This window comes from Panthera tigris, chromosome C1 (genome assembly GCF_018350195.1).
Source record: "Panthera tigris isolate Pti1 chromosome C1, P.tigris_Pti1_mat1.1, whole genome shotgun sequence".
Taxonomy (NCBI): Eukaryota; Metazoa; Chordata; class Mammalia; order Carnivora; family Felidae; genus Panthera; species Panthera tigris.
In genome coordinates this window covers 11,364,348-11,389,248 of record NC_056667.1, presented here as the reverse complement: position 1 = coordinate 11,389,248, position 24,901 = coordinate 11,364,348, and the positions used below count along the sequence as shown (strand labels likewise).

The 24,901-nt window shown below is 54.3% G+C and overlaps 1 protein-coding gene across 4 annotated transcripts; it reads right to left on the bottom strand.

Annotated features, from left to right (window-relative positions):
- On the bottom strand, positions 1–24,901 carry FBLIM1 (filamin binding LIM protein 1). Of its 4 annotated transcripts, XM_042997321.1 has the most exons (8): positions 22,762–22,829; positions 18,110–18,379; positions 12,309–12,478; positions 11,432–11,546; positions 8,732–8,901; positions 5,199–5,377; positions 4,301–4,418; positions 1–1,222 (listed from the first exon to the last, which is right to left on the bottom strand). In XM_042997321.1, exons 2-8 carry the CDS (start codon positions 18,357–18,359, stop codon positions 1,109–1,111), a joined length of 1,116 nt encoding a protein of 371 aa, XP_042853255.1. In that variant the 5' UTR covers positions 18,360–18,379; positions 22,762–22,829; the 3' UTR covers positions 1–1,108. The 4 variants fall into 4 exon arrangements, with proteins under 4 accessions (XP_042853255.1, XP_042853254.1, XP_042853253.1 ...); XM_042997320.1 differs by lacking the exons at positions 11,432–11,546; positions 12,309–12,478; positions 22,762–22,829 and adding exons at positions 23,193–23,349; positions 24,852–24,901; XM_042997319.1 differs by lacking the exons at positions 11,432–11,546; positions 12,309–12,478; positions 22,762–22,829 and adding exons at positions 23,193–23,349; positions 23,603–23,657.

The window sequence follows — 24,901 nt, the reverse complement described above, 5'->3', positions numbered from 1 at the left end:
TCTCTCTCAAAAATAAAATGAAAACACTAAAAAAAAAAAAAAGTTACAAAGCAACAAAGTGATTTTCCTTAAAAGGGAAGAAGAATCTTCTAGGTACAGCCTTGAGGAAGCAGTGGTCATAAGGCAGCCTGTGTTGGAGGGTCCAAGTGGGACTTGGGGGCGGGGCATAAACAGGGGGGGCTGAACAGACAACCTTGGCACTGTCCTTGGAGGAGTGTGTGCATGTGGGGGGGACGGGGTTTGTGCGCACGGCCCCCGTCAAGGCTGTAGGAGGAAAACTCAGAGTTCCTGGTACCCTGTTCCCCAGCAAACTATTGGCACTTAATATCTGTTGAATCACTGTCACACATGGCAGGAGCGCCAGAAGGCAGGGCAGAGGGGTTGCTGACGTCCTTGGATGTCAGCATACAGCACCCTCTCCTCCTGCCCCTGCTGTTCAGGTTCATGCCTGAGTCTGCTGCCCACGTCAGCGTGACATGTCCCCCCGGTGAGAAGTCCACGGTGGCCACCACTAGGTCACATTCTTGTACATTTATGAAACATTTCCTATTAAGATCCCCACCTCGCTCCAAATCCAAAGAATGTTTCTCATCATATAAATCTCAAAATTTAAAAAAAAGGGCTGTTAAAGGAGGACCCTGGAGTTCTACTCAAACAGCTCAGTCCTGCAAGCCAGAGCTGGTCTTACGCCCCCTACTGGACAGCTACAGGATGTCATCTAAAGACTCACCCCAACTCACCCATGGAAATGGGGGTCAAGGCCAGTGCTCGAGAGGGGCACGACCCTAGGAGATGGGAAACCTGGACATGATGTTCAAGGTATGGAAGTCTTCCGGAGCCCAGAGGGCAGAAGGAGGAGTGGGAAGTCTGAGGGGCACTGGCCACCAGCCTTTGAGCTGGGAGGGGAGTGGGGCTGGGGTGGCTCAGCCCCTCACGTCCCGGACATGGTGGGCAGAGCTGCAGGCTGGCCCCTGTCATGGCTCAGAAGGAGAGTGTGCAAAAGTGGGTCAGAAAGGCAAACCGAGTCGGGAAAGGTCCTCCCCCCCCCCCCCCGCCCCCAGTCCAGGGCTAGTGGGCAGCTCACGGCCCCAGGGCCCAGTGGGGGCCCTCAGCAGCACCCTGCAGCACTCCGCTCCACGTGGCATGGCTTGCAGAAGAGACGGTTGTTCAGCGGGTAGCAGCCTTGGTCTGTGGGCTCCACAGACAGGAGGGTCCTGCAGTCCTGCGGGAGACGAGGCACAAGTGGATGGACCCCAGCCTGAGCCCCGCAGCCCGGAGCCCGCACGGGGCGGGGACTCCCCCAGCATCTGTGGATGAATTTCACTGAACGAATGTACTCCCTAAGGGTGAGGGAAGCCTAGGGGCACATTCGATGCGGGCTTTCAGCCACACAGAGGTGTGAGTGATGAGGGCAGAGTCAGCTGAGGGGAGACCTGAGGACACTCGGAGAATCACGGACACTGAGGGATCATGGAAAGATCTAGAAGGGCCTTAATGAGCGCCCAGCAGCCCTTTGAGAACATAAGCTCTGTGAGGCCGTAACCCCGTTTACCGCTAGGTCCCACCTAGTCCAGAGACTATACCACACGCATACAATAAACATCTGCTGAAGCAGTAACTGAATCTAGTCCAGTCGCTTCATTTTACAGATGGGGAAACTGAGGGTCTGGGGAAGGACGGGCTTGCCCCAGACCAGAGAGCTGGTTCCAGAGCTGGGACAGGACAGGTTTCCAGGCTGAGTTCAGTGGTCTCTTTTTGCTCCCCTGTCTGTACGGCTTCAACACTGGTACAAACTTTACTATTTCTTATTTTTCAAATCACCAAAGGATTTTGGATCAAGGAGGATGGGGATTCGAGGCCCAAACTTTGCCCACCTTACCATTCTGCCCCAGCCCATACCTCATCGGGGCCTCACCTGTACACACACTGGAGAGGGACAATGGGAACAGTTGATGTCCAGGGGCCTGGCTCAGGGCACGGCTGGCATCCTCTGGAATCCGCATGGATCAGACCAGAGGGGCTGGTCCCCAGAGAGACAGCTTGGGTCCTGTTGGGTCCCGGCTGCCATTTGGGCCCAGCACAGCCAAGGGAGAAGGGCGCCCTCATGTGTCTCTTCCCTGAAACTGCACCTCAAGTCCCACAGGGGACTGCAGGCAATTTAATGCCAAGGATCTGTGCTATTTCTAATGGCCACTTGTTTGGTATTCCGAGAGTACCAAGTGGCCAACCTAAGGTCCCCAAGGGCCACATGTGACCTCTCATGTATGTATGTGTGTAATCTCTATACCCACCGTGGGGCTCGAACTCAAGACCCCAAGATCAATAGTCACATACCCCCCCGACTGAGCCAGCCAGGTGCCCCTGACCTCTCCTAATTTAGAATCAAGTGAGGAAACACCCCTACTATGACTGAGTCACAGTCTGCGAGGGAGCTGAGGGGTGGTGGAGAGCTGGCTAGGCCCGAGTCAGACGGACAAGGGTTGGAACCACTTTTCTCTGCCTCAGTTTATCATCCCTCACCTGAGATGGCACCTTGAAGCCCATTTCCCTCCCCTTCCCCTGAAAGGTAACTGCCAGAGTCTGAGCTGACTGCTAGCAGCAGGGGGATGACGCTCATGGCCACCTTCGCCAAGCTGACCAAGGGCACGCAGGGAGGGCCTGTTTGCTCACCAGCCAGGCTCAGGGAAAAGTGAATCACCACTGGGCCTTAATGAGGGCTAGGGTGGTGATAACAGCTCTTGAATGACATCATTGTTCTTTCAAGATGTGTTATCAGCTGGACCTTGAGCCATAACCAACGTGCAACATAACATGGGCAATATGTCAACTTCTCTCCAAGTCCCCTTGTCACCAGCAGTGCAAACAGCCTCTTGGCTCCATGCATGTGTATAAATAAGTGCAAAATAAAATAAACGTTTGGAATTGCTCACGGGCTGATTAAGAGATCTCCTCTGAGACACTCAGAGATTTCCTCTGGGACACCCCACGGACGGCACCCATAAAAGTAGCTACCTTTGTCCCCATCCCCAGAGACGCCAGATCCATCAGCAACATGGGGGTGACAGAGGAAGAGCCAGAGGAGGCCTCTGAGGGCCTCCCCAGCAGGACTGACTCCGTAACTGCAGAGTCCAGGGGCAAAGTGCAAAGCAGAGATCCTTGTTCAAAGAGGAAGCACTTTAAGTCGGTGACAGCCGAGCTCGGAAGCAAGCAGGGGACCCCACCGAGTGGGAGACCCTGTGCAACTCGGGGGGGGCATTTCTTGCTGGGGCTACAGCACCGCCTTGAAGCAGCCTCCCCCTCTCAGCCTCACTCCACCCTGTAGCCTGAGGTCCAGACTCCTTAGCTTTGGCACAGGAGGCCCTTTTCTTTCCTCTGGCCTCATTGCTACCACACCCTTTGGCACATTCCACTACAGACAAACCTAAAAACTTCCCCTGCTCGGATTCTTCAGGCTTGCTTGTGCCACCGTGGGGTTTTACAGGCCTGCGCCTCTTTTCTGGACTTTCTCCCCCCCTCTCTGAATGCCTGGCGAACTCCTGCTCATCCTGCAGGACTCTGGTGAAGCATCGCCTCCTCCACAAGATCGCCTTTGATTCCACCACCCTGGTTGGACTTGGCCACCGCCTTCTTTGTCCCAAAGCTGATTTGTACATGCTCTTTCGCCTGGGGACGATGTCTGTGCCGTGCGTCTGCCCAGCATCCCTCCCTTCCTAGGGTTGTAGCAACTCCCGTCTCCTATGGTTCTGCTTTGCTGGCCCCAGGGGTAGGCAATCGTAGCCCCGGCCAGTGATTGGTCCAGAATGGACGTGTGACCCAGGCTGGGCCAATCAGAGCCCTTCTAGGGACTACACCGGTTCCCTTGATGAGGTTTCTAAGTTGGAAGATGTTAAAGCTGGATCATCGGTGGCCAGGCACGTATCCGCCTCCTCACAGAGGATGTTAGCCCACAGGAAGAGGAAACAAAGCAAACACACAAAATAGGCAGGTCCGAGATGGAAAGTGAGCCTTGATTATCCGATCGATAACCCCACCATCAGCCTTCCCATGAGATTCTCCTTGAGGAAAAGCAGGATGACCTTGGTTTTTATCGTCTCTCGGAGCTTTCATTATTAGACACTATTTGCAATGATCTCCATTCTCATTTGCCTTCGCTACTGAGCTGTGAGCATTTGAGAGCAGAGCCCCCACCCTGACTGGTCACCGTGTCCCAGTGCCCAGCGCAGGCCCGGCACCCCGCGGGCTCTCGGCAGGGCTCCGGGGCCGGGCGGACGGCGCGTCCCGGACTCATTGCCCTACTCACCTCGCACCTGTAGCAATTTTCATGGAAGTTCCTCCCCATGCACTCGATTTTGAAGGCATCCTTCCCGTCTCGAGGGATGATGGGGTTCTCACAGATGCTGCACACAGGGGCGAATTTCCTAGAGGGAAGGGAACCCACGCTCGAGGCGCTCAGCCCAGGACCGCAGAAATTAGCTGTGGGAGCCGGGGCGGCTCTAGTTGCCCTCCGGAGCTATTTCAGACGTGTTGCCATGTGACTGCACCTGGAGCCACAACCACAAACGCCTCTTTCTTCCTGGCAGGAGCGGATGGAGAGTCCTGTGTAATTAGACCCGGCTTCCCAGGGTATAATCAGCTCGAGCCAAGGAAGTGACTGGGGGAATGTTTGAATTTGAGAAAGCAGAGAAATCTGCTGTGTGTTCACTGGGGCTTAACCCCGTTTCATTTATCTTGTATTGTGGGTCACTGTTTTTGTTCCCCCTTCCTCTTCCCTTTCTTTTTAACAGGCACAGCTGCCCTTGTGCAGTGAGCAACTCCAGGACAGGGGCTGAGCCTCAGGCAGAGCGTGTTCTAAGGCGAGCTACTGGGGTCTGGGGGTTTGAATCGTAGCTTCACACTTATCAGCTGGGAGAATTGTCGGCTGCCTGCCTCAGTTTCCACATTGTAAAAAACAGAACCCTTCAGAGTACCTGCCTGCCTATTAATCCCCAGGCTTGGGGATAAAAGGGCCTAATCCACGCTGAGCGGCTGGCCCGGCGCAGGTACCCAGAGCATCAGCTGCAAGCGGGTGTGTGGGACAGGCCAACTGGTTTCTGGGAGCCCAGAGACCGCAGGAAAGCTCCGCTCCGGCCCCGAGAGCTCAGGCTCGGCGGCTCTGCTCTGGCGGGGCCCCACCCGGTGCGCGGAGTCCCCTCCCGTACCTATAGAAGTCGTCCAGGCAGTACACTTCATTCTGGTTGTCCAGGGCAAAGCTCTCGTCGCCGATGCACCGGGCACAGGTTACACAGGTGAAGCAGGTGGGGTGGAAGGCCTGGCCCAGGGCCCTGATGATGTGTTCCCGGACCACCTCGCCACACTTGCCACACTTCTCCAGAGTGTCCTGGGACAGAGGGACACTGCCTCAGAGCCATCCCGTGGGTGTGCCCACTCTGAGCCAGAAGGGGTTTCCGGCGGGCTACCCACAGGGGCCCAGAAGGGCAGGGGTACAGGAGACGGGCTCAGCCTGAAACTATCACCCCCAAACCTCTACCGCTGCTTAAAAGGAGTCGAGCTCGGCAAGGTATCCTTGGCCCACAGTGAGGAATCCTGCCAAGAAGCTATTACCGCATTTTTTGTTACTAAGACATGCTTAGGGCCCGTGTCCACTAGGGCCCATGGGAGAAATCTCTCTTAAACCTCAGAGTCAGGAAGAAGAACTCCTGGAAGAGCTGATATGCTTTTGACCTTGTAGACAATAAACCTTGAAACTCTTAACCTTCTCCATCAGGCCACTTGAAAGCTCAGAGTCAGATTCCATGCTCCACCTTTAGGAATGACTATAGGGGTCTTTTATTCGTATATTTGGGGTACTAACTTTCCCTCTGGTCTCATCTCACTCTCTACTTTGATTTTCCTCTCTTCGAGATATATATATATATATATATATATATATATATATATATATATATATATATATTATAATATGTATAATATATATAATATTATATATTATATGTAATATACTTATATATGTATGTATAATATATATTATATATTATATGCAATATAATATATATTTATATATTATATATTTATATATTATATCTATATTATATATTTTATATAGAATATATTTATATTTATAATATATATTTATTAAATTAACTATAATTTAAATTTTAAATTAAATAAATTTAAATAAGTAAATTTAAATAAATCAATTTAAATAAATCTAATATAAATAAATATATAAATATATAAACATATAAATATATAATATATAAATATAACATATTTATATTTATAATATATTTATTAAATTAAGTATTAATATAAATTAAAATATAAATATATTTATATTTCTAATATATAAACATATAACATATAAATATATAAATAATATAATATATAAAATGTATAATATATACATACATTTTGATTTAATGTTTATTTATTTATTTTTTTAATTTTTTATTTATTTTTTTAAGTTTATTTATTTTTGAGACAGAGAGAGACAGAGCATGAACGGGGGAGGGTCAGAGAGAGTGGGAGACACAGAATCAGAAGCAGGCTCCAGGCTCTGAGCCGTCAGCCCAGAGCCCGACACGGGGCTCGAACTCACGGACCGCGAGATCGTGACCTGAGCCGAAGTCGGACGCTTAACCGACTGAGCCACCCAGGCGCCCCAATTTAATGTTTATTTTTGAGAGATAGAGACAGCTCATGAGTGTGAGTGGGGAGGGGCAGAGAGAGGGAGACAGAGGATCAAAGAAGGCTCGGGCTTGAACTCATGAACTGTGAGATCGTGACCTGAGAGCTGAAGTCGGACACTTAACCGACTGAGCCACCCAGGTGCCCACGATTTATTTTTAAAGTTTACTTATTTACTTTGAGAGAAAGAGAGAGAGAGCATGAGTAGGGGAGGGCAGAGAGAGAAAGGGAGAGAGAGAATCCCAAGTAGGCTGCGGAGCCTGGCCCTGGGCTGAATCCCACGAACGGTGAGATCATGACTTGAGCCTAAATCAAGAGTCAGATGCTTAAAGGACTGAGCCACCCAGGTGCCCCTCTGATTTCTTTATTTATCTTTTACATTTTATTGTGGTAAGAACACTTAATGTGAGGTCTACTCTCTTAACAAATGTTTACGTGTACAACATTACTATAGGTATGGGTATTTGTGCATTCTTACAAGCTGCCTCAAATCCCTTCTGGAATGAGGATTAAGGGGGGTGGGGAAGGGAGGGGGAGGGGAGAGAGAGAGAGAGAGAGAGAGAGAGAGAGAGAGAGAGGTTACTGAGCAAAGATCCTCCAGCCTGTCCTCCTTCCTCTTCTAGGCAGGTCTCTTCTGTTCCTGGCTGTGCTCCTGTGTTTATTTAACTTGAGCTCATCTGGACAGATAGGTATGTTTGCCTAAGCTGCCTATAATCTGCTCATATTTGGTGGGGACAGCATTGTCCCCTCTCCGTGTCCTGGGGGCCTCCCTCCCCTCCCTAGAACACTGCCCGAGTCTTCCTCCTGCCGCTTCCAGCTGTCAGCCCACCCTGGCCCCAGCTTCCCCTCAGTGACTCACCTCTGCCTGGCTGCAAGGTGAGAGAAGAGGACAAGACTGTCCTCCACTGTCACGGTGATGGGGGTCAGAGGGATGGGGTGGGGATGGCCTGACTCCTTGCTGCTCCCACCGTGTGCCTTGCTGGCTGTGGTAAGACGGAGACTGGCTGAGACTATCATCAGATCATTCGGGTTTTTCTAGATTATTCCAGCTCCAAATAGTCTACCTCCTTGAACCAGTAGTTTTCAAACTGTGACGTGTACCAGAATCACCGGGGAGATTGTTAAAAGCGCAGATCGCCAGGTGCTACCCACCCGCAAGAACAAGGTGAGGCCCGCACACACCCAGGTGACGTGTCTGTGAGTGGTCTTTATGCCACACACCGGCGAGTTAGCAACTCTAACTTCGTGGCATCCAAACCGGCTCTCCCAGACCGCATTTGGTACCCAGAAGTGACACAGATTCCCATCAGGCTGTGCACTGGAGCCTGTGGCTTCAGGTGAGATAGAAGACCACGGACAGGCTCCAGAACCAGATGGGTCTGGGGGAGAATCCCGGCTCCACCGCCTTCTGGACGGCGACCTTGTGTGGCAGGCTGGGTCAATGTCCCCAAGACATACAGGTCCTAATCCCTGGAACCTGTGACTACTTTCAGGGGCAAAGGAGACGGCAGATGTGATTGAGTTCATGGTCCTGACATGGGGGGATTACCCTGGGTGGGCCCTAAATGCCATCCCAAGAGTCCCTGTAAGGGGGACGCAGAGGGAGATGTGATGCAGAAGAAGGAACCAGGACGCTGAAGCGAGATGCCACCCTGCTGGCTCTGAAGGTGGGCAAAGAAATCAGAGTCTGCAAGGGATGCAGCTGAAGAAGCGGGAACAGGTAAGGAAACAGATTCTCCCCTAGAGCCTCTGGAGGGAGTGCGGACGTGCCTTTGGCCTTCCAACCTCCAGAACCGTAAGAGAACAAATGAGTGTCGTTTGAAGCCATCAAACAACGGTTGCCGTAATTTGTTAGAGCGGCCACAGGAAACTAATACACCTTGGCTGAGCTCCTTCCTCTCTCTGAGCCTCAGCTTCCTCATCTGTGAAGTGGGTCAGTGGTGCCTGCCTCCCAGGATGATTGTGGGGAATGAAATAATGGGACGCCTTCCAAGTGCCCAGCACAGCGCCTGGTACCTGGAGGCCTAGCCGCAGGGGGGGTTACCTGGTAGCAGGATTCACAGAGGGGCCGCCCGTCCTTCTGGTAGAAGCTCTGCCCGGCCAACTGGCGGCGACAGGTGCGGCACGTAAAGCACCGGGCATGATATTGCCTCTTCATGGCTTCCACGGCCAGCTCTCGGGGGGACACGGTCTTGTGGCAGAAGGCACAGACGTCTGGGGTAGAGACACAGGTTGTAAGCCCCCCGGTCCCGGAGTACTGCACCCAGGCGCCCCCCGGAACAAGGCCCTGGGGGTCGTGAGTGTGGCCTCATTTCAGGAGGAGCAGTAAGAAGGAATGTGACCAGCCTCTGAACGCCTAAATCAGGGCCGCCTGGCTGGCTCCATCGGTGGAGCGCGCGACTCTTGATCTTGGGGTCGTGGGTCTGAGCCCCACACCGGGTGTAGAGATTACTTAAAAATAAAATCTTGGGGCGCCTGGGTGGCTCAGTCGGTTAAGCGGCCGACTTCGGCTCAGGTCATGATCTCACAGTCCGTGAGTTCGAGCCCCGCGTCGGGCTTTGTGCTGACTGCTCAGAGCCTGGAGCCTGTTTCAGATTCTGTGTCTCCCTCTCGCTGACCCTCCCCTGTTCATGCTCTGTCTCTCTCTGTCTCAAAAATAAATAAAATGTTAAAAAAATTTAAAAAAAAAAATAAATAAAATAAAATAAAATCTTAAAGGGGCACCTGGGTGGCTCAGTCGGTGAAGCGTCTGACTTCGGCTCAGGTCGTGATCTCAGGGTTCATGAGTTTGAGCCCCGCATCAGACTCTGTGCTGACAGCTCAGAGCCTGGAGCCTGCTTCGGATTCTGGGTCTCCCTCTCGCACTGCCCCTCCCCTGCTTGCGCTCTGTCTCTCTCTCAAAAATAAATAAACATAAAAAAAAAAAAAAAAAAGGAAAGAAAGAAAGAAAGCCTAAATCAAAGAACACAGCATCAAGAGGCGCATGGGTGGCTCAGTCAGTTACGTGTCTGGCTCTTGATTTCCGCTCAGGTCATGATCTCGCGGTTTATGAGTTCGAGCCCTGCAAAAGGCTCTGCACTGACAGCACGGAGCCTGCTTGGGATTCTCTCCCTCTCTCTCCCTGCCCATCCTCCTCCTCCTCTCTCTCTCTCTAAAAATAAATAAACATTAAAAAAAGAAGAACACTGTCAGGACAAACGGGTTGCCATCTGCAAAAATTTAAAGGAGGGTCCACTGTGATACATTTACACCCAGACAATTCCAAACGTATCAGAGATCTAAGTGTGAAAAATGAAACCACAGGACTAGAAGAAACCAGAGAATTATTTCATAACCTCGGGGTAGAGAAGGCTTTTGGTGCATGGTAAGCACTTAATAGCTGCTAATTAAATGGGTAACACACGGGGCCAAGGAGGCTGCGGGCAGTCACACCCTCACTGGGTAGCAGATGGGGAGGACCGCGAAGGACAATTTAGCAAAAAGAGCAAAGTTACCAATGCACCTACCCTTTGCCCACAGTATCTCCTCTCCCAGAAATTCTCTCACAACCCTACACACAGGCAAAATGACCTACGTGCAGGGCAATTCGTCTCAGCCTTATTTGTCACAGCAAGAAACCACCTAAGTGCCCATCCGCAAGCGACTGGTCGAATGCATACGGCAGGGCCCTGGGGAAGAATACTATGCACCTGTGAAAAAGGACCCACTTTCTGTTCTGATGTGGAACGAGCTCTAAGATGCTGGAAGGAAAGAAAGCCAAGAGCAGAGCAGCCCAGAGTTTGCTGCTATTTGTGGAAAAACGGGCAGGGTTGGAGGCGGGGGACACGTACTTGTATTTGCTTGCGTATGCATAACCTATCTCGGGGAGGATATGCGACACATTAACAACAGAGGCTGTCGATCCGGCAGGAAACTGGGTGATACAGGGATGGGGGCAAAGGGGAGGCTTTTCACGGCGTACCTTTTCACGCTTCTTGTTTTGCCTACGTGAGAACATCGTGTGTTCAAAAAACTAAACGGTGAAAAAATTCAAGCCATTCTGCTATCACAGCACATTTTGCAGAGCAGTATTTATTTATTTGCTTATTTATTTTTAAATGTTTATTTTTGAGACAGAGAGAGCGAGCATGTGCGGGGGAGGGGCAGAGAGACAAGGGGACAGAGGATCTGAAGCAGGCTCCACGCGGCCAGCAGAGAGCCCGACCCGGGGCTCAAACCCACAAACCGTGAGATCATGACCTGAGCCGAAGTCAGACACTCAATCGACTGCACCACCCAGCTGCCCCTATTTATTTATTTATTTTAAAGTTTATTTTTTTATTTTGAGAGAGAGAGAGAGAGAGAGAGAGAGGAAGAGTGAGTGAGCAGAGGAGCAGCAGAGAGAGAGGGAGAGAGAATCCCAAGCAGGCTCCGCACTGTCAGCACGGAGCCCGACGGCAGGCCTTGAACTCAGGAACCGTGAGATCGTGACCTGAGCCAAAACCAAGAGTCAGACGCTTCACCGACTGAACCACTCAGGTGCCCCTTGCTGATCAATATTTAAATGGATTTCAGTTACAAAGGAAAAAGGTTAAGGCAGTAAAAATAAAATCGATGTACAGTTCTAAGGCCCATCACTGAACCGTCCGTGAGTGGAGACAGATGCTGTGGCCGCTGCTCTCCCACTTTCCCACCTGGAAGCTCATGCTTGCGCAGTGAGGGTCCCCGGGGACCACCCAGAAGCCTTCCACGCCTGAGCCTGTACCTGTGGATGCCTCTCTCTCGTGGAAGCCAACAGGCTCTTCTGGGGGAGGCGGCAGCTCTTCCGAGGGCCTGGGGGGACTGGGCCGAGGCTGGAGTGGAGGCCTCTCTTCCAGGGACTGTGGGGACATGGAAGGGAGGGCAGGAGAGGTGACATCCAGGGGGGACCGCACACGGGCCTCTCAGCTCTGCTCCTCCTCTGGTGGCACTGGGCACAATTAGCCCCACTGCTCAGAGGAGGGAACCAAGGCGCAGAGAAGCAAGCGACCTAACGTCACTCAGTAGGAAGGCACCACCGGGGCCCAAAACTACTTCCTTCTGAGGAATCGCCTGGAATCGTTTTTCCTTGGCCTGGAATCCCTCCCATTTCTACAACGGCCTCTGTGAAGGACAGAGGATTAAAAATATCTTCTCAGAGCTGAAAGGGGTACTCGAGGGGAAAGAGGGTGGGGAGCCCCTTCTCCAGGGACCTTGAAAAACATGACCAGGGGCGCCTGGGTGGCGCAGTCGGTTAGGCGGCCGACTTCAGCTCAGGTCACGATCTCGCGGTCCGTGAGTTCGAGCCCCGCGTCGGGCTCTGGGCTGATGGCTCGGAGCCTGGAGCCTGTTTCCGATTCTGTGTCTCCCTCTCTCTCTGCCCCTCCCCCGTTCATGCTCTGTCTCTCTCTGTCCCAAAAATAAATAAAAAACGTTGAAAAAAAAATTTTTTTTTAAAAATAAAAAAAAAAAAGAAAAACATGACCAATTTTTAGCAGCTTGAAAGCTTCGAAGAGGGACGGCCCTCAAGCAGGAGCAACCTCCAGGCTTAAGTCCCTGAAAGGCGCAGACTAGCCCTCGCCCTCCCTCGGCCCCTGGGGCTCTGTCTGGGGGGTCGGCAGTACCTGTGGTGGGGGCGGGGGTGGGGGCAGGTGCAGCTGCTCTAAGTCCGAAATGAGGGAGGCCCCCGTCGGGGCAGGGGGCTCCTCATCAGGGGACGGCGGCGGAGGTGGGAGGAGGTCCAGGTCCGGGAGTGCGTCCTCGCCATCCAGGGTAGGAGGAGGGGGAGAACACCCTGCAACCAAAAGGGGAGAGAGGCTTGGAGGGAGTCTCTCTCTGCAGGTGGACAGAAGAGGTGTCCACTTTCCCAGAAGGCCATGCAGCGTGGGGGGCTAAGAGCTCAGGTCCAGGGTCACCGAGACCTGGGTTCTGCCTCTGGCTCTGCTGTGGGTCCTTAGGCAAGAGACTCAATCTCTCTGGATCTGTTTGCTTAGTTGAAAAATGGCTATCAATCTTTGCGGGCTGTTGTGAGGGTTAAGTGAGGGGGGCAGGTAAAATGGCGCAGCCTCCAAAAACAGCACCTGTCAGAACCCTCCAGAACAGGGGTGCCAGGGTGGCTCCGTCGGTTAAGCGTCCGACTTCAGCTCAGCTCGTGATCTCACAGTCCGTGGGTTCAGGCCCCACGTCGGGCTTTGTGCTGACAGCTCGGAGCCTGGAGCCTGCTTTGGATTCTGTGTCTCCCTCTCTCTCTGCCCCTTTCCCACTCGCTCTCTCTCTCAAAAGTAAATAAAAACATTTTAAAAATGTATAAAAAATTAGCATCCCTTATTCCTTTTTACTTTTTTTCCATGTGGATACTAGAACATTATTTTATTTTTTAATATTTTTAATGTCTACTTATTTTTAGAGAGAGAAAGAGAGAGAGTGCAAGAAGGGGAGGGTCAGAGACAGAGAGGGAGACACAGAATCCGAAGCAGGCTCCAGGACAGAGCGCGATGCGAGGCTCGAACTCACGAGCCACAAGATCACGATCTGAGCCTAAGTCAGATGCTCAACCGACTGAGCCACCCAGGTGCCCTGTAGAACATTTCAAAATATGAGGCCTGCATTGGTGACCTGCTTTATATTTTCATTGGCCAGTGCTGACACAGACCTTTTTTGGATCTTGATTCAAAAGATAAATCATCTCATGAATTCTCATTTTGTAGATAAGGAAGAGTGAACTATTCTACTGAATATGCAAGAAATATACGCAAGATACAACACAAATACACAGTATACAGTATACAAAAAAAGATAGCAAACCTTTCATTCTGCTATAGTCCAACACTTGAAAGGTATTTTTATGGCATGTCAGGGAAAATTAAGAATGGAGAGAGTATTAGATAATGGCCATCTTTGGACATGCACCCTGAAGAATGCGGTGCTGAAATGACCCAGTTCCTGGGGTTTCCTTTAAATTACTTCACAAAAGTTATCAACACTAGCCAAATTATGGAAGGAGTCCAAATATCCATCGATGGATGAACGGAGAAAGAAGATGTGGTATGTACACACACACACACACACACACGCACGCACGCACACAACGGAATATTACTTGGGGATGAAAAAGAATGAAATCTTGCCATCTGCAACAACGTGGATGGAACTAGAATGTGTCATGCTAAACGATAAAAGTGAGTCAGAGAAAGACAAATACCATATGATTTCACTCATGTGGCATTTAAGAAACACAATAGATGAACATAGGGGAAGGGAAGAAAAAATAAGATAAAAACATAGAGGGAGGCAAATCATAAGAGACCCTTCCTTTTTCCTAAAATTTTTTAATGTGTATTTACTTTTGAGAGAGAGCACAAGTGGGGGAGGTTCCGGGGGGGGGGGGGGGGGACAGAGGATCCGAAGCGAGCTCTGTGCTGACATCAGCGAGGCCGATGTGGGGCTTGAACTCACAAACTACAAGATCGTGACCTGAGCTTAAGTCAGATGCTCAACCGACTGAGCCACCCAGGTGCTCCAAACCACGGGAGACAAATACAGAGAACAAACTGAGGGTTGCCGGAGGGGAGGTGGGTGGTGGGGGGAATGGGCTAAATGGGGGATGGGCATTAAGGGGGGGACTTACTGGGATGAGCACTGGGTGTTGTAAGTGATGAATCACTAAATTCTACTCCTGAAACCATTGTTACACTGTATGTTAACTAACTTGGATTGAAATAACATTTAGAAAAATAATAAAAAAATAAATCACAAAAGAAAAGTAAAAAAGAACACAGAAATGGAATAGAGGATACAAATGTGGCAAAATCTTATCAACTGTTGGTACTGGATCCAGGATAAGCAGGATTCCTCTAGCTGCTCTATTCTGTGTATGTTCGAAAATTTCATTAAAAAAAAAAATAACCCAATAGCAAATGCTCGTACATACCCAAGAAAAGCACCCCGGCATGAAGTCATGTTCAAGGTTAGCACAGCTTAACGCCTGCAGGGAAGGCTGAGGCCCACGCGGTGGGGGACCTTGGGGGGCCTGGATCCCAGGGCTTTGCACAGGGAGGAGGAGGAGGGCTGGGTCTCACCCAGTTCCTGCCTCAGCCCCAGGCTCTGCTCTGTCCAGGAATGCTCACTATACTGTGGGGGTGACCTCCACCCCTCCATGCTGTCCTGTCGAGGCACTGCCCAGCTTCCCTGGAGGAGGCGACTGGGGGTCAGGCCCTGAAAATCCTCTGTTGGCTGCCATGTGCAGGGAGAGCACTATTCTTAGTGCCCTAGGGAGAGAGGGCACAGAGTCTGGTCCGCGTCTGCCCTCCGTCCCCCTCCTATGTCTGGGGCACAAGGCAGGCCAGGCCTCACAAGGTCAGACTCCCTTCACACCCATGGAAAGCAGATGGAAAGTGCCTGAGGCCCTGCCCCCTAAAGACCTGGGCTCTGTCCCATTCCCTACTGATTCACGGGGGCACCTCTCTGGGCTTCAGGTTTCTTGTCCATTCGAGAAAGATAATGAGCCCCTTCTGCTTTCTCCCAAGGACTGAGGGACTGTACAGATGGGAAGATTATTCTAGACCTGTGAGTAAGCCACAGAATCATCTGGGGGCTTGCTCAAAGGCAGATGGTGAGCCCCACCCCCAGAGCTTCTGACTCAGCAAGCTTGGGGGGAAGTGCCTGATAATTTACATTTTTGAAAAGTTCCCAGGTGAAGCTGCTGGTTCAAAGGCCACACTTCATTTTTTGTCTAAGTTTATTTATTTTGAGAGAAACAGAGACAGCACAAGTGGCAGAGGGGTAGAGAGAGAGGGAGAAAGAGACAGAACCCCAAGCAGGCTCCGTGCTCTCAGCACAGAGCCGGACACGGGGTTCGAACTCACAAACCGTGGGATCCTGACCTGAGCCGAAACCAAGAGTCAGATGTTTAACTGACTGAGCCTCCCAGGCGCCCCACAAAGGCCCCACTTTGAAAACTAGTCTTTCAAAGGCACCTGGGTGGCTCAGTCGGTTAAGTGTCTGACTCTTGATTTCGGCTCAGGTCATGATCTCATGGTTCGTGAGTTCAAGCCCCTCATCTGGCTCTGTGCTTACAGTGCAGAGTCTGCTTGGGATTCTCTCTCTCTCTGTTCCTCCCTAGCTCTCCCTCTCTCCCTCTCTCTCTCTCTGTCTCTCTCTGTCTCTCAAAAGAAAGAAAGCAAGCAAGCAAGCAAGCAAACCAGTCTTCTACTCCCCAAGCTTCTCCTGCTTACTGCCTTTGGGCTAAAACAACAGTTCTCAAGTGTGGTCCCCCCACGGAAGCATCAGCATTACCTGGATATGTGTAAGAAATGCAAATTCTCTGGCCCCACCGCAGACCTGCTGAATCAGAAACACCCGGGGTGGGGCCCAGCCGGCTCTGTTTGAACAAGCCCCTCATGGAGCCGAGGCTGCTCCAGTGTGAGAGCCTTGCTCCCGACGAGCTCAAGTGAGTCAGGAACCAGATCACGGAGAGGCAGAGGCACGCTCAGGCCTCTCCCGGGACCTGCCTTCTGTCCCCAGCCAGGATAGGAATTCAAGACAGAGAGGGGCTTGAGGCCACCAGGCGGGTGTGCAGAGGACCCCGGGCGATTCTGTTCGAGTGGCCACGAGCAGGAAGAGGAGAAGCAGCTTTGTAAAGAGAAGCCGAGAAAAACTGACTTCTGACTGTGAGCTGGTGCATCCGTGTTAAGTGCACGCGAACATCTAGAGGGGAGTGGGGACCGCTGCCAGGATGAAAGGGCCAAAGAGACGTGTGTGGATTGCCCAGGGGACAAGTACTGGATGGGGCGTCAGGGGACAGCCTGCAGCAGAGATGGCTCCCGCTTTGTGTTCTGTGCTCAGACCAGACTCATGACCAAGCTGCTCGCCTAGAACCTGTCTCACTCAAGTGAGGCCGAGCCCCAAGATTCCCCGCGCTCTGCCCGTTTGCCAGTTTGGCAAGCAAAACGGCGGGCCGGCCGCTGCTAGGCACCCCTCCCAGGCTCTGGTTTTGTTGCCACAAAATCCACCCATCCCAGGATCCGATGACCCATGAAAATGTCCCGGAAACGTTGGCGTCTGGGCATCTAAACTATGTTTCCTGGACTCCCTCTCCTATGCAGAAGGGACGTAAGTTTCTTCAACTGGATCACCTGCCCTGATGTGTGAATTCCGGTCATCGTGGTCCTGGTTCTACATGGAAGCACCTGGAAGAGGCTGAGTTCTTGTGATGTGTGGTTAGGAAGGAAAGATCGGTTCACAAGGTTGGGTCGTATGAAGAGGCATGTTGCACGAACGTCCGTGCATTCCCACACGTGTATACACGTGGCCCTTTCTCCTGCCCCTTTCTGGCCACCTGGAGTTGGCAGTCCTACTGGTCTTTAGGTGGTTTGTGTGGTGATAGACGCACAGGGCTGCCCTAGCCTTGCTCGGGGACAGCAGGTCCCAGGGGGGCCTCCGGAGGGTTGTCCTTGATGTCTCTTTGCCTCCTGATTCCACCTGGTGTCCCATTAGTCAAGACATCCCCCTGCCCCAGGCCCCGGGATTGTCCTTCTTCCTTGTTTCTACCCAACCAACAGCCGAGACTCCATGGAGTGGCAGGGAGAGAGGACCGGAAGGCTCTCTGTCACCACGGCAGCAGAGCCAGGTACAAGGTAGAGAAAAGCCATTTATGACGCAGATCCGTTCTGTGATGGGTGTGTCATATACACGACCAAATTTCCACTTTCCAGAGCAGGGAACCAAGCGAAGAAACAGCTTGCGTAAGACCACACAACACGTGAGTGGCAGAGCCCGCGAGAGAATAAAACCCCCTCTGAGGTCCTCCGACGCGCCCCACGCATTCCTGCCTCAGGGCCTTTGCACTGGCTGTTCCCGCGGGCCAGCTCTATCCTGTCATTCAGGTCTTATCAGAGCTGAAATGTCACCTCCTTGGAGAAGCCATCCTGACTACCCCGTAAATAGTCGTACTCCGCACCTCTTCACCATGTTTTATTTCTGTACAGCGCTTGTGTCTCCCCAACATCATATAATTTTGTCATCTGTTTCCCCCGCTAAGATTTAAGTTTCATGTAGGCTGAAAGCCCTGTCTTCTTTCACTTGTCCCCAGTGCCTGGCCCAGAAAAGTCACAGCAGGTAACACATTTAACACTTTCTCCGTGGCAGGCGCTGGCCTCAACGTCTGTTTCACTTCCTCCATTCCTCACAACAACCCCCCGAGGAAGGTACTATCATTACGCCCACTTTATAGATTAGGAAACTGAGGAACAGAGAAGAGCCAGGATTCAAACCCAGGCAGGTGGGTTTGCGTCTGCCTGGCACATAGTAGGTGCTTGATGAATGAATGGATGAATGAATGAATGAAGAACGCCAGAGTCGGCCCCTTCCTCCCCACCTCAGTGCTGCCTCTGAGCCAACCTTCTGCCCAGTCCCCTCACCCTCTTACCTCCATTGGAGAGCTGAGATGGAACAGCTGGCCCTGGGGCTGCGGCCTTGGCAGGTGGAGTCCAAAGGCTGGGCCTCCCTGCCGAGCCAGCCCCGGGTGCCTTGGTGGGAGCAGGGGGCTCCCGGGAGCGGCCAGGCCGGGCCTCGCAAGCTGCCCGCCTCACCTCCTCGGCCACAGCCTCATCCCGACGCGGGGGTGCCAGCGTGATGAAGACAGACGAGGCGACCCTCTTCTCAGGCTTCGAGGCCATCGTCTCCGCTCCTGGTGGTGCTGGGGACAGAGCAGGGCACAGGCTTGGGCAGGGCTTAGGGCACAGGGATGTGCTCCACCTAGACAGACAGACATCCCCAGGGCATCGAGCCTCCCTTCTCCTGACAAGACAGGAGCAGCCGCTCTACTGTGCCAGGGGCCCCGGGCCGGCCCCACCGGAGACAAAGGGCCTGGGGACGTCCTTTGGGGGAGGGTGGGCGTCCACCAGGTGACTTGGCCGCAGGGATGGGACCCAACGGTCCTGACCGCCCCTCCCCCGCCAACCTACACACCTGGGGGAGCAAAGGGCAGCCCTGCCCTGCTCACCTCACAAATGATTAATTTTCCTCAAGTGCGAGGCTCCTGCCGGCCCTCTGGCTCCCCACCCCCGGTGCCGGTCCCAGCCCAGGGCCCGGCCTGCCACTGGGCCACACCCCAGTTACCTCCCTCCCTTGGGATCCAATTCTCCCGGGAGGGAGGAAGTTCCGGGGGTCCAGGCCAGCTCTGCTGGGGGAGGGAGACAGCGTCAACTGTCAGAGCACAGGGGCGGGTTCCAGGAGGCATAGGTGACAGGAAAACAATCAGAGCTGCTGTTGATCAAGACCTACCCTGCCCGTCCTGTCCTAAGCACTTTCTGCCCCCTCACTTCTAAATCCTCCCAGCTGTTGGGGGAGAGGCACTATGACTATCCTGACAGATGAGGAAACAAAGGTTCAGAGAGGTAGAGTCACTTGTTCGGGGTCACACAGCAGCGGAGCTGGGATTCGGAAGCAGGGCCCAGGCTCTTGGCCACTCGGCCCTGCCACCCTCTCCCAGCCCAGCCCAGCCCACAAGCCCGCATCCTTCTCTCTGTGTCAACCTCTGTATCCAATCAAGTCTTGATTCTATCGTCAGACTCTCTCACTCTGTCCCATCTCCAAAACCAGGCCCTGGTTCAGGCAGGGGTGGGAGCCCCAGTGGTCTCCATTCCTGCCTCCTGCCCTGATCTTCCTAGAGCATAAATCTGTCTCCCTGTTACTCAAAAGCCTTCCATGGCTCCTACTAGCAAATTCCTCTGGCTTCAACTTCTTTTTTGACCACCCTGGACCATTCACCTTTTCTCAACTTTCTCTCTTACCTGCCTTGGCGTGTTTCCACACCCTGGTTTTCCTCCCCTGCCCCTACCCCAGGGTGAATGTCAGTTTTTTCAGCTCAGACATCACCTCTCCACGAAACCTCCCCTGATTCCTGACCCTCTCCCTGGGGCAGCTGTCTGCTTCTGCAGGGTGATGACAGCCCATCACAGGACATACTGGCTCACGGTCACCATGTCTGCTCGTACTCCCCAAGTGACTGCATGTGACTTCAGCTATGCCCGCAATCTTTGTGACCCAAGTCCAGAGTGGGCATCAGAGCGTGAATCTGGGAGCAGAGCGGCATTCCTGATGTCAAGGGCCCCATTTTCCATCTCCCAGGTTGTGCCTGCAAACAGTAACCTCCAGGGCCAAGGCTGAGGGGGGCCATGCGGGTGGGGGGAAGGCAAGTGACCACGTTCAGCCAGGAGGACTCCTCACTGGGCTCCCAGGGGTGAAAAGCGCCCCTTCTAACTCACTCTGTGGCTGAGCCACTCTGACATGGCCTCAAAGCCCAGCCCACAGGTACATGGAGAGAAGAGTTAGCAGGGACCCAGAGAGTGAATCTCAAGAAGTGGGGCTGAGGGCCCTGAGGGACCCTAATGACAGACTTGGAGCCCGAGTGGCCACTCACAGGGCCCCCTCTGTATCTCAAAGCCACTGGCCACCTGGGTCTCTCTTGGTGACTGAAGAAATGACAGCAGCAAACACAATACACGCCCCTCAGTTCCTCTGAAATTGGTTTGCACGTTTGGTTAAAACATATAGCTCAGTCTGATTAATAAAAATATCCGTTCTGAATAAGGAACCCAACGTAGGAAGAGAGCTTTAAAAGTTCTTCAAAAGTACTTTCCTTTGGGGGCCCCTGGGTGGCTCAGTCGATTAAGCATATGACTCTTGGTTTCGGCTCGGGTCATGATCTCACGGTCTCGTGAGTCTGAGCCCCACGTCAGGCTCTGCACTGACAGTGTGGAGCCTGCTTGGGATTCTCTCTCTCCCTCATTTTCTCAAAATAAATAAATAAACTTAAAAAACAAATAAAGAAAAGTACTGTCCTTTTGTTTCTTGTTCTGTAAGTGATGTCTGGAAGTGTACAGACTTAATGTGAGCTGTCCTAGTGATATACGACCATATGGTTTTATCCTTCGGCTTTACACTTTGTTATGAGTTTAAGAGTCTATTTTTGTAAGCGGTTTTCAGAGATTTACATCCAAGAAACAACAACAATGGCACTTGCTGTGTGCCAGGCACCGCGGTACAAGCTTTCTGAGTCTCAAAACGCACCTGAGTCGCCAAACAGCCCGTTACGCCCCCACTTTACAGGTAGTGCCATGTGAGGCCCCGAGAGGTTAAGTGATTTTTCTAGGCCGTCTCGGCAGATGCAGAATTCTAAATGAGCACCATGTGACCTGAGTCCCAGGGTGTCCTTGGACCTGAGATGCCACACTTTTCCTTCCCTGGATGGTACGGGGGCCTCCAAATCCTCAGCCTGTTCTCACCCCAGAGTGGCCCAGTCCAGATCTATTATCCTGTGGTCAGTCATTCTGGGCTCATCCCCAGACAGAATGCTGTGGATGCCCCCTCCGCCTCCCTCCCACCCTGCTCTGACCCCCACTCCGCCCCAGCCCACTCCTCTGGGAAGTCAGATCTGTGGGTTTCTCGGAAAACATCCAAGGCAAACGTCCTAGTTGTGAGGCCAGATGTTCACAGCTGGGCAGCTCTACCCCCCCACCCCCACCCCTCCCTGCGGTTCAGGCAGGGACTTCTTTGGGGCCCCCGGGGGAAGGGGTCGAGCTGGGATTTTCAAAAGCCTGTCAGTCAGGCCCAGGGCTGCTAGGAGAGGGAGCCTAGGCCTCCCTCTGGTCCCACTGCCCCCAGGTCACCCCAGAGCTGGGGGGGGGGGTATGTGTGAGAAAGCTCCCTGTGGGGCTACTGGCCAGCCGCACCCAGGGGACCCTCCTCCCCCATCCTTCCTCCCGCAGAGGGCGAATCTGAGATCCAGTTGGGTAAGCGGAGAAAGTGGGAACAAAGGGAAAGAAAGTCATTTCCTGTCAAGAGGAAGGAAGGAGGCTGAGATCCAGCCAGCCAGCCACCCAGCCCGGCTTTACGCTGCAGCCCAGGGCAGGGGACAGGCTGCCTGAGCTGGAGAGCCTCCCGGTAGTGCCCCCCTCCTTCCCTTCCTTCCTACTCCTTCAAACCCCCTCCGAAAAACTCTGGAACCACCTGTAAGCTTTGTTCTTTAATACTTTGACCAAGCAGTCTATGCTTGGTTCAGAATTCGATTTGCGGAGGTGGGGGGTGGTGGCAATGAGACGGGGTGCCCACCCCCACCGCTGAGGACCCCGCGGCCTTGGGTAGAGGCTCCCCTTCCCCCTCTCCTACCTCAGGGAAGCCAAGGAAGCACACGGGGCTGGATTCACACCGGGCCCCACCTCTTTCCTGCTGGGTGACCCTGAGCAGGTCACTGACCCTCTCTGGGCCTCAGTTTTTTCACCAAGTGAGAATTAAAAAGGTCTGTCCTGAAAGGTGGCTGGCAGACAGGGCCCAAGGAGAGAAGGTGCGGGAGATCTCGGTACTAGGTAGGTGCCAAGAGCCAGCTGGTTATCCAAGCTCCTGATGAGAAGCCCCCAGCCGCTGGGCTGGCTTGGGGGGCCTGGGAGGACCCGACTTGGCCTCCGTCGTTAAGAGCAGGAATCTGGGCGCTGGCCAGGCTCTTCCCGGGGTCCTCGGGGATGGGCTGGAGGGGGATCCACGCCAAGACGCCTCCACGGCACACCCCTTCCCGGCCACCCCCCCCCCCCAGGGATTTGAGGCCCAGAGAGGGGCGGCCCTGGGGTCCCTCCTCTCCCCTCGCTTGACCCGGGCTGGGTAAAGGGGCCCGGAGCTCCCCCGAGCTCCGGAAACCCGGCGCCCTCCCGCAGGCAGCCAAGCTGGGCGACCGGCCGGGTCACGGTGGGGCGCCGCCGGGGACTTTAATTCGATCCATGTGCGGGACGCTGTCCTCTTTGTGCGGGAGCTTCCGCCCTGCCCACCTCTTCCCCTGGCGCCCCTGCTCCCGGGCAGGGACACCGGTCTTCCCTCGGCTCCGGGGACAGAGACCGGGGGCTGGGACGGGAGGCGGCCCCCTGGCCCCCGCGGCCCGCCCCCGAGCGCCGGGGCTGGGGTCCCGACTCCGGGGGGAGGGGAACGTGGGGGGGGGGGGGAGGGCTCCGGCCAGAGGCGGCCCGCGCTGTCACCTGTGTGCGGCTGGGGCAGGGACGGAAAGACAGGATCCCCCCTCGCCCCGCTTACCTGCGTCGCCCGCGCCCCCAGCGGCTCCGGTCCGACGCCCGAGCGAGCAGAGCCGGGAGCGGCGCGGCGCCTCCCGCCCCCTCCGCCCTCCCCGCCCCTCGGCTCCCTCCGCCCCGCCGCCCCGGCCGCCTTACCATAAAAGGTGAAGCTCAGGGGGAGGGGGCCCGGGGTTCCCGCCGGCGGAAGCGGCCCCTACCTGCCCCCCCACCTGCCCGGCCTCGCCCCGCGCCGCCCCCGCCGCCCGCCCTTTGTTCCCTCGACCCCTCCTCCTGGCTCCAGGGCCCAGTCCCGGGGTGGGAGGCCTCCCCCGCTGCCCGCTCCCCTGCCTTTGCGCGCCCTCCGGGGTCCTTGCCCGCTCCCCCTTCCCTAGGCCACCTGGGTTGGCGGCCCCACCTGCCCGGTCGGGTGGAAGGGGGGTGGGGGGTACTTACGTCGGAGTTTGGCCTCAGATCTGCTAGGGTCCTAAGAGTCAGGTGGACCTGGGTTCCAAGGCCATTCACAAACCGAGTGACCCTGGGCAGTCACTCCGCCTCCTGGAGCCTCCGTCTCTTGTCTGTAAAATGGGAGTGATGGCTGCCTGGGGTCAGCCTGAGGATAAAAGATGGTAATGACGGTGAGAAGCACCGGGGTAGCCAGTGGTCAGTATATACTGGGCTTGGGGCTTTTTTAGGGGGTGACCCTGGGTGGGTGTCTCAGATGTGCAGGGGAACAGGTCATCTCAGTTTGCTGTCATCACTGCTTGTGGGGATCTGTAAGCCCTTGGGTCCCAGTCCCCCCCCTCCCGGGGCAGAGGCCCCTTCAGGAAGCCGGCTAGGCAGGGCCCAGCCAGCAATCAGGTCACCTGGTTTGCCACTCCGGTTCCAGTCTCTGACTCTCTCCCACCTCCTGCACTCCCCCCACCCCCTCCTCCAAGCCCAAGTAGATAGAATTTGGAGAGGGGAGGAGTAAACAGAGCCTGGGCCCTGGGACCGGAGATAGAGCCTGGATGGGCCGCCTGGGTCCCTGGAGGCCTCGGGGAACATTGCTGGGAAAAGGAATCTGGGTCTGATTCAGAGGCAGATTGTTCTTTTGATTAAAGCCACAGCAGCTGAGGCCAGAGGAGCTCTGGACCCAGCGGCATCTGGGGGAAGAGGCCAGGCAGCGTCTGGCTTTCCCCTGTGGCCCAAGTTACAGTCGCGCTGGCCGGGATGGCTCTGGTGTTGCTCCCGAGGGAGGGGCTCAAGCGCAGGGGGGTCGTGAGGGGGGTACTTGGATCCCTCACCTCTCCTCCTCTTCCTCCTCCCAGCCTCTCTAAGTCCCTCACCCACTTTTGTCATCCTCTTTTAAGGACCGTCTCAGCCACGTTGCAATAACAACATCGCAGGAGCTACTGACGCAGACATCTGCAGGCGCCCCACCTACAGACCTTTCCACTGAATCTCCAGGACGGCCCCGTGCGGCAGGGCTGGTTCTTTCCGCCTCACAGTTGAGGAAACTGAGGCTCCGAGAGGTGCGAGGCCACACGAGGGGCGAGTGGCAGAGCTGGGTTCAAATCCGAACCAGCCAGTGCCCCTGGATGCACACACAGCTGTGCTGGTCCTGTGGCCCCTGTGCACCTGCGGCCCTTACAGATGCAGAAGTGGAGGCTTGAGGGCGGAGGGGACTTAGACTCCAGGCTGCCTGGGGCCTGGGTCGGGCTCATTCCCCCCCTCCCCCTCCCTGCAGCACTTCCTGGAGCAGTCTTCCCCAGGAGGAAGGAGGGGGCTGCTGACTGCCAGAGATGGGAAGGACCTTACAGAGGAAGGTGTGATCCAGGGGTTTGCAGATAGTTTGGGCCCTAGAACCCCCTCTTCCAGCGTTTTGTGACCCAGAAGCTTATTTAAAACAGATAAAAATGGGGCCGCCGTCCCTCATTTTCATATCCCCTGAGCCACCTCACTGCGCCCCCTGCACGGGACAATGAGGCACCGAAGGGTTGAGCTGGGGCCTCGTCCAAAGTCACACCAACTCCATCTGGGGCCCAGACCTCTGCACATCTGCTCTGGGTGAAGACTGGCTGGGGAAGGGGGAAGGTCGAAGGGACATGTGGAGGTCCAGCTGCCACCACCTACCTGCTGTCCAGCACCCCCGGCCACCCGTGCCACCTCCGTCTCTGCTCCCG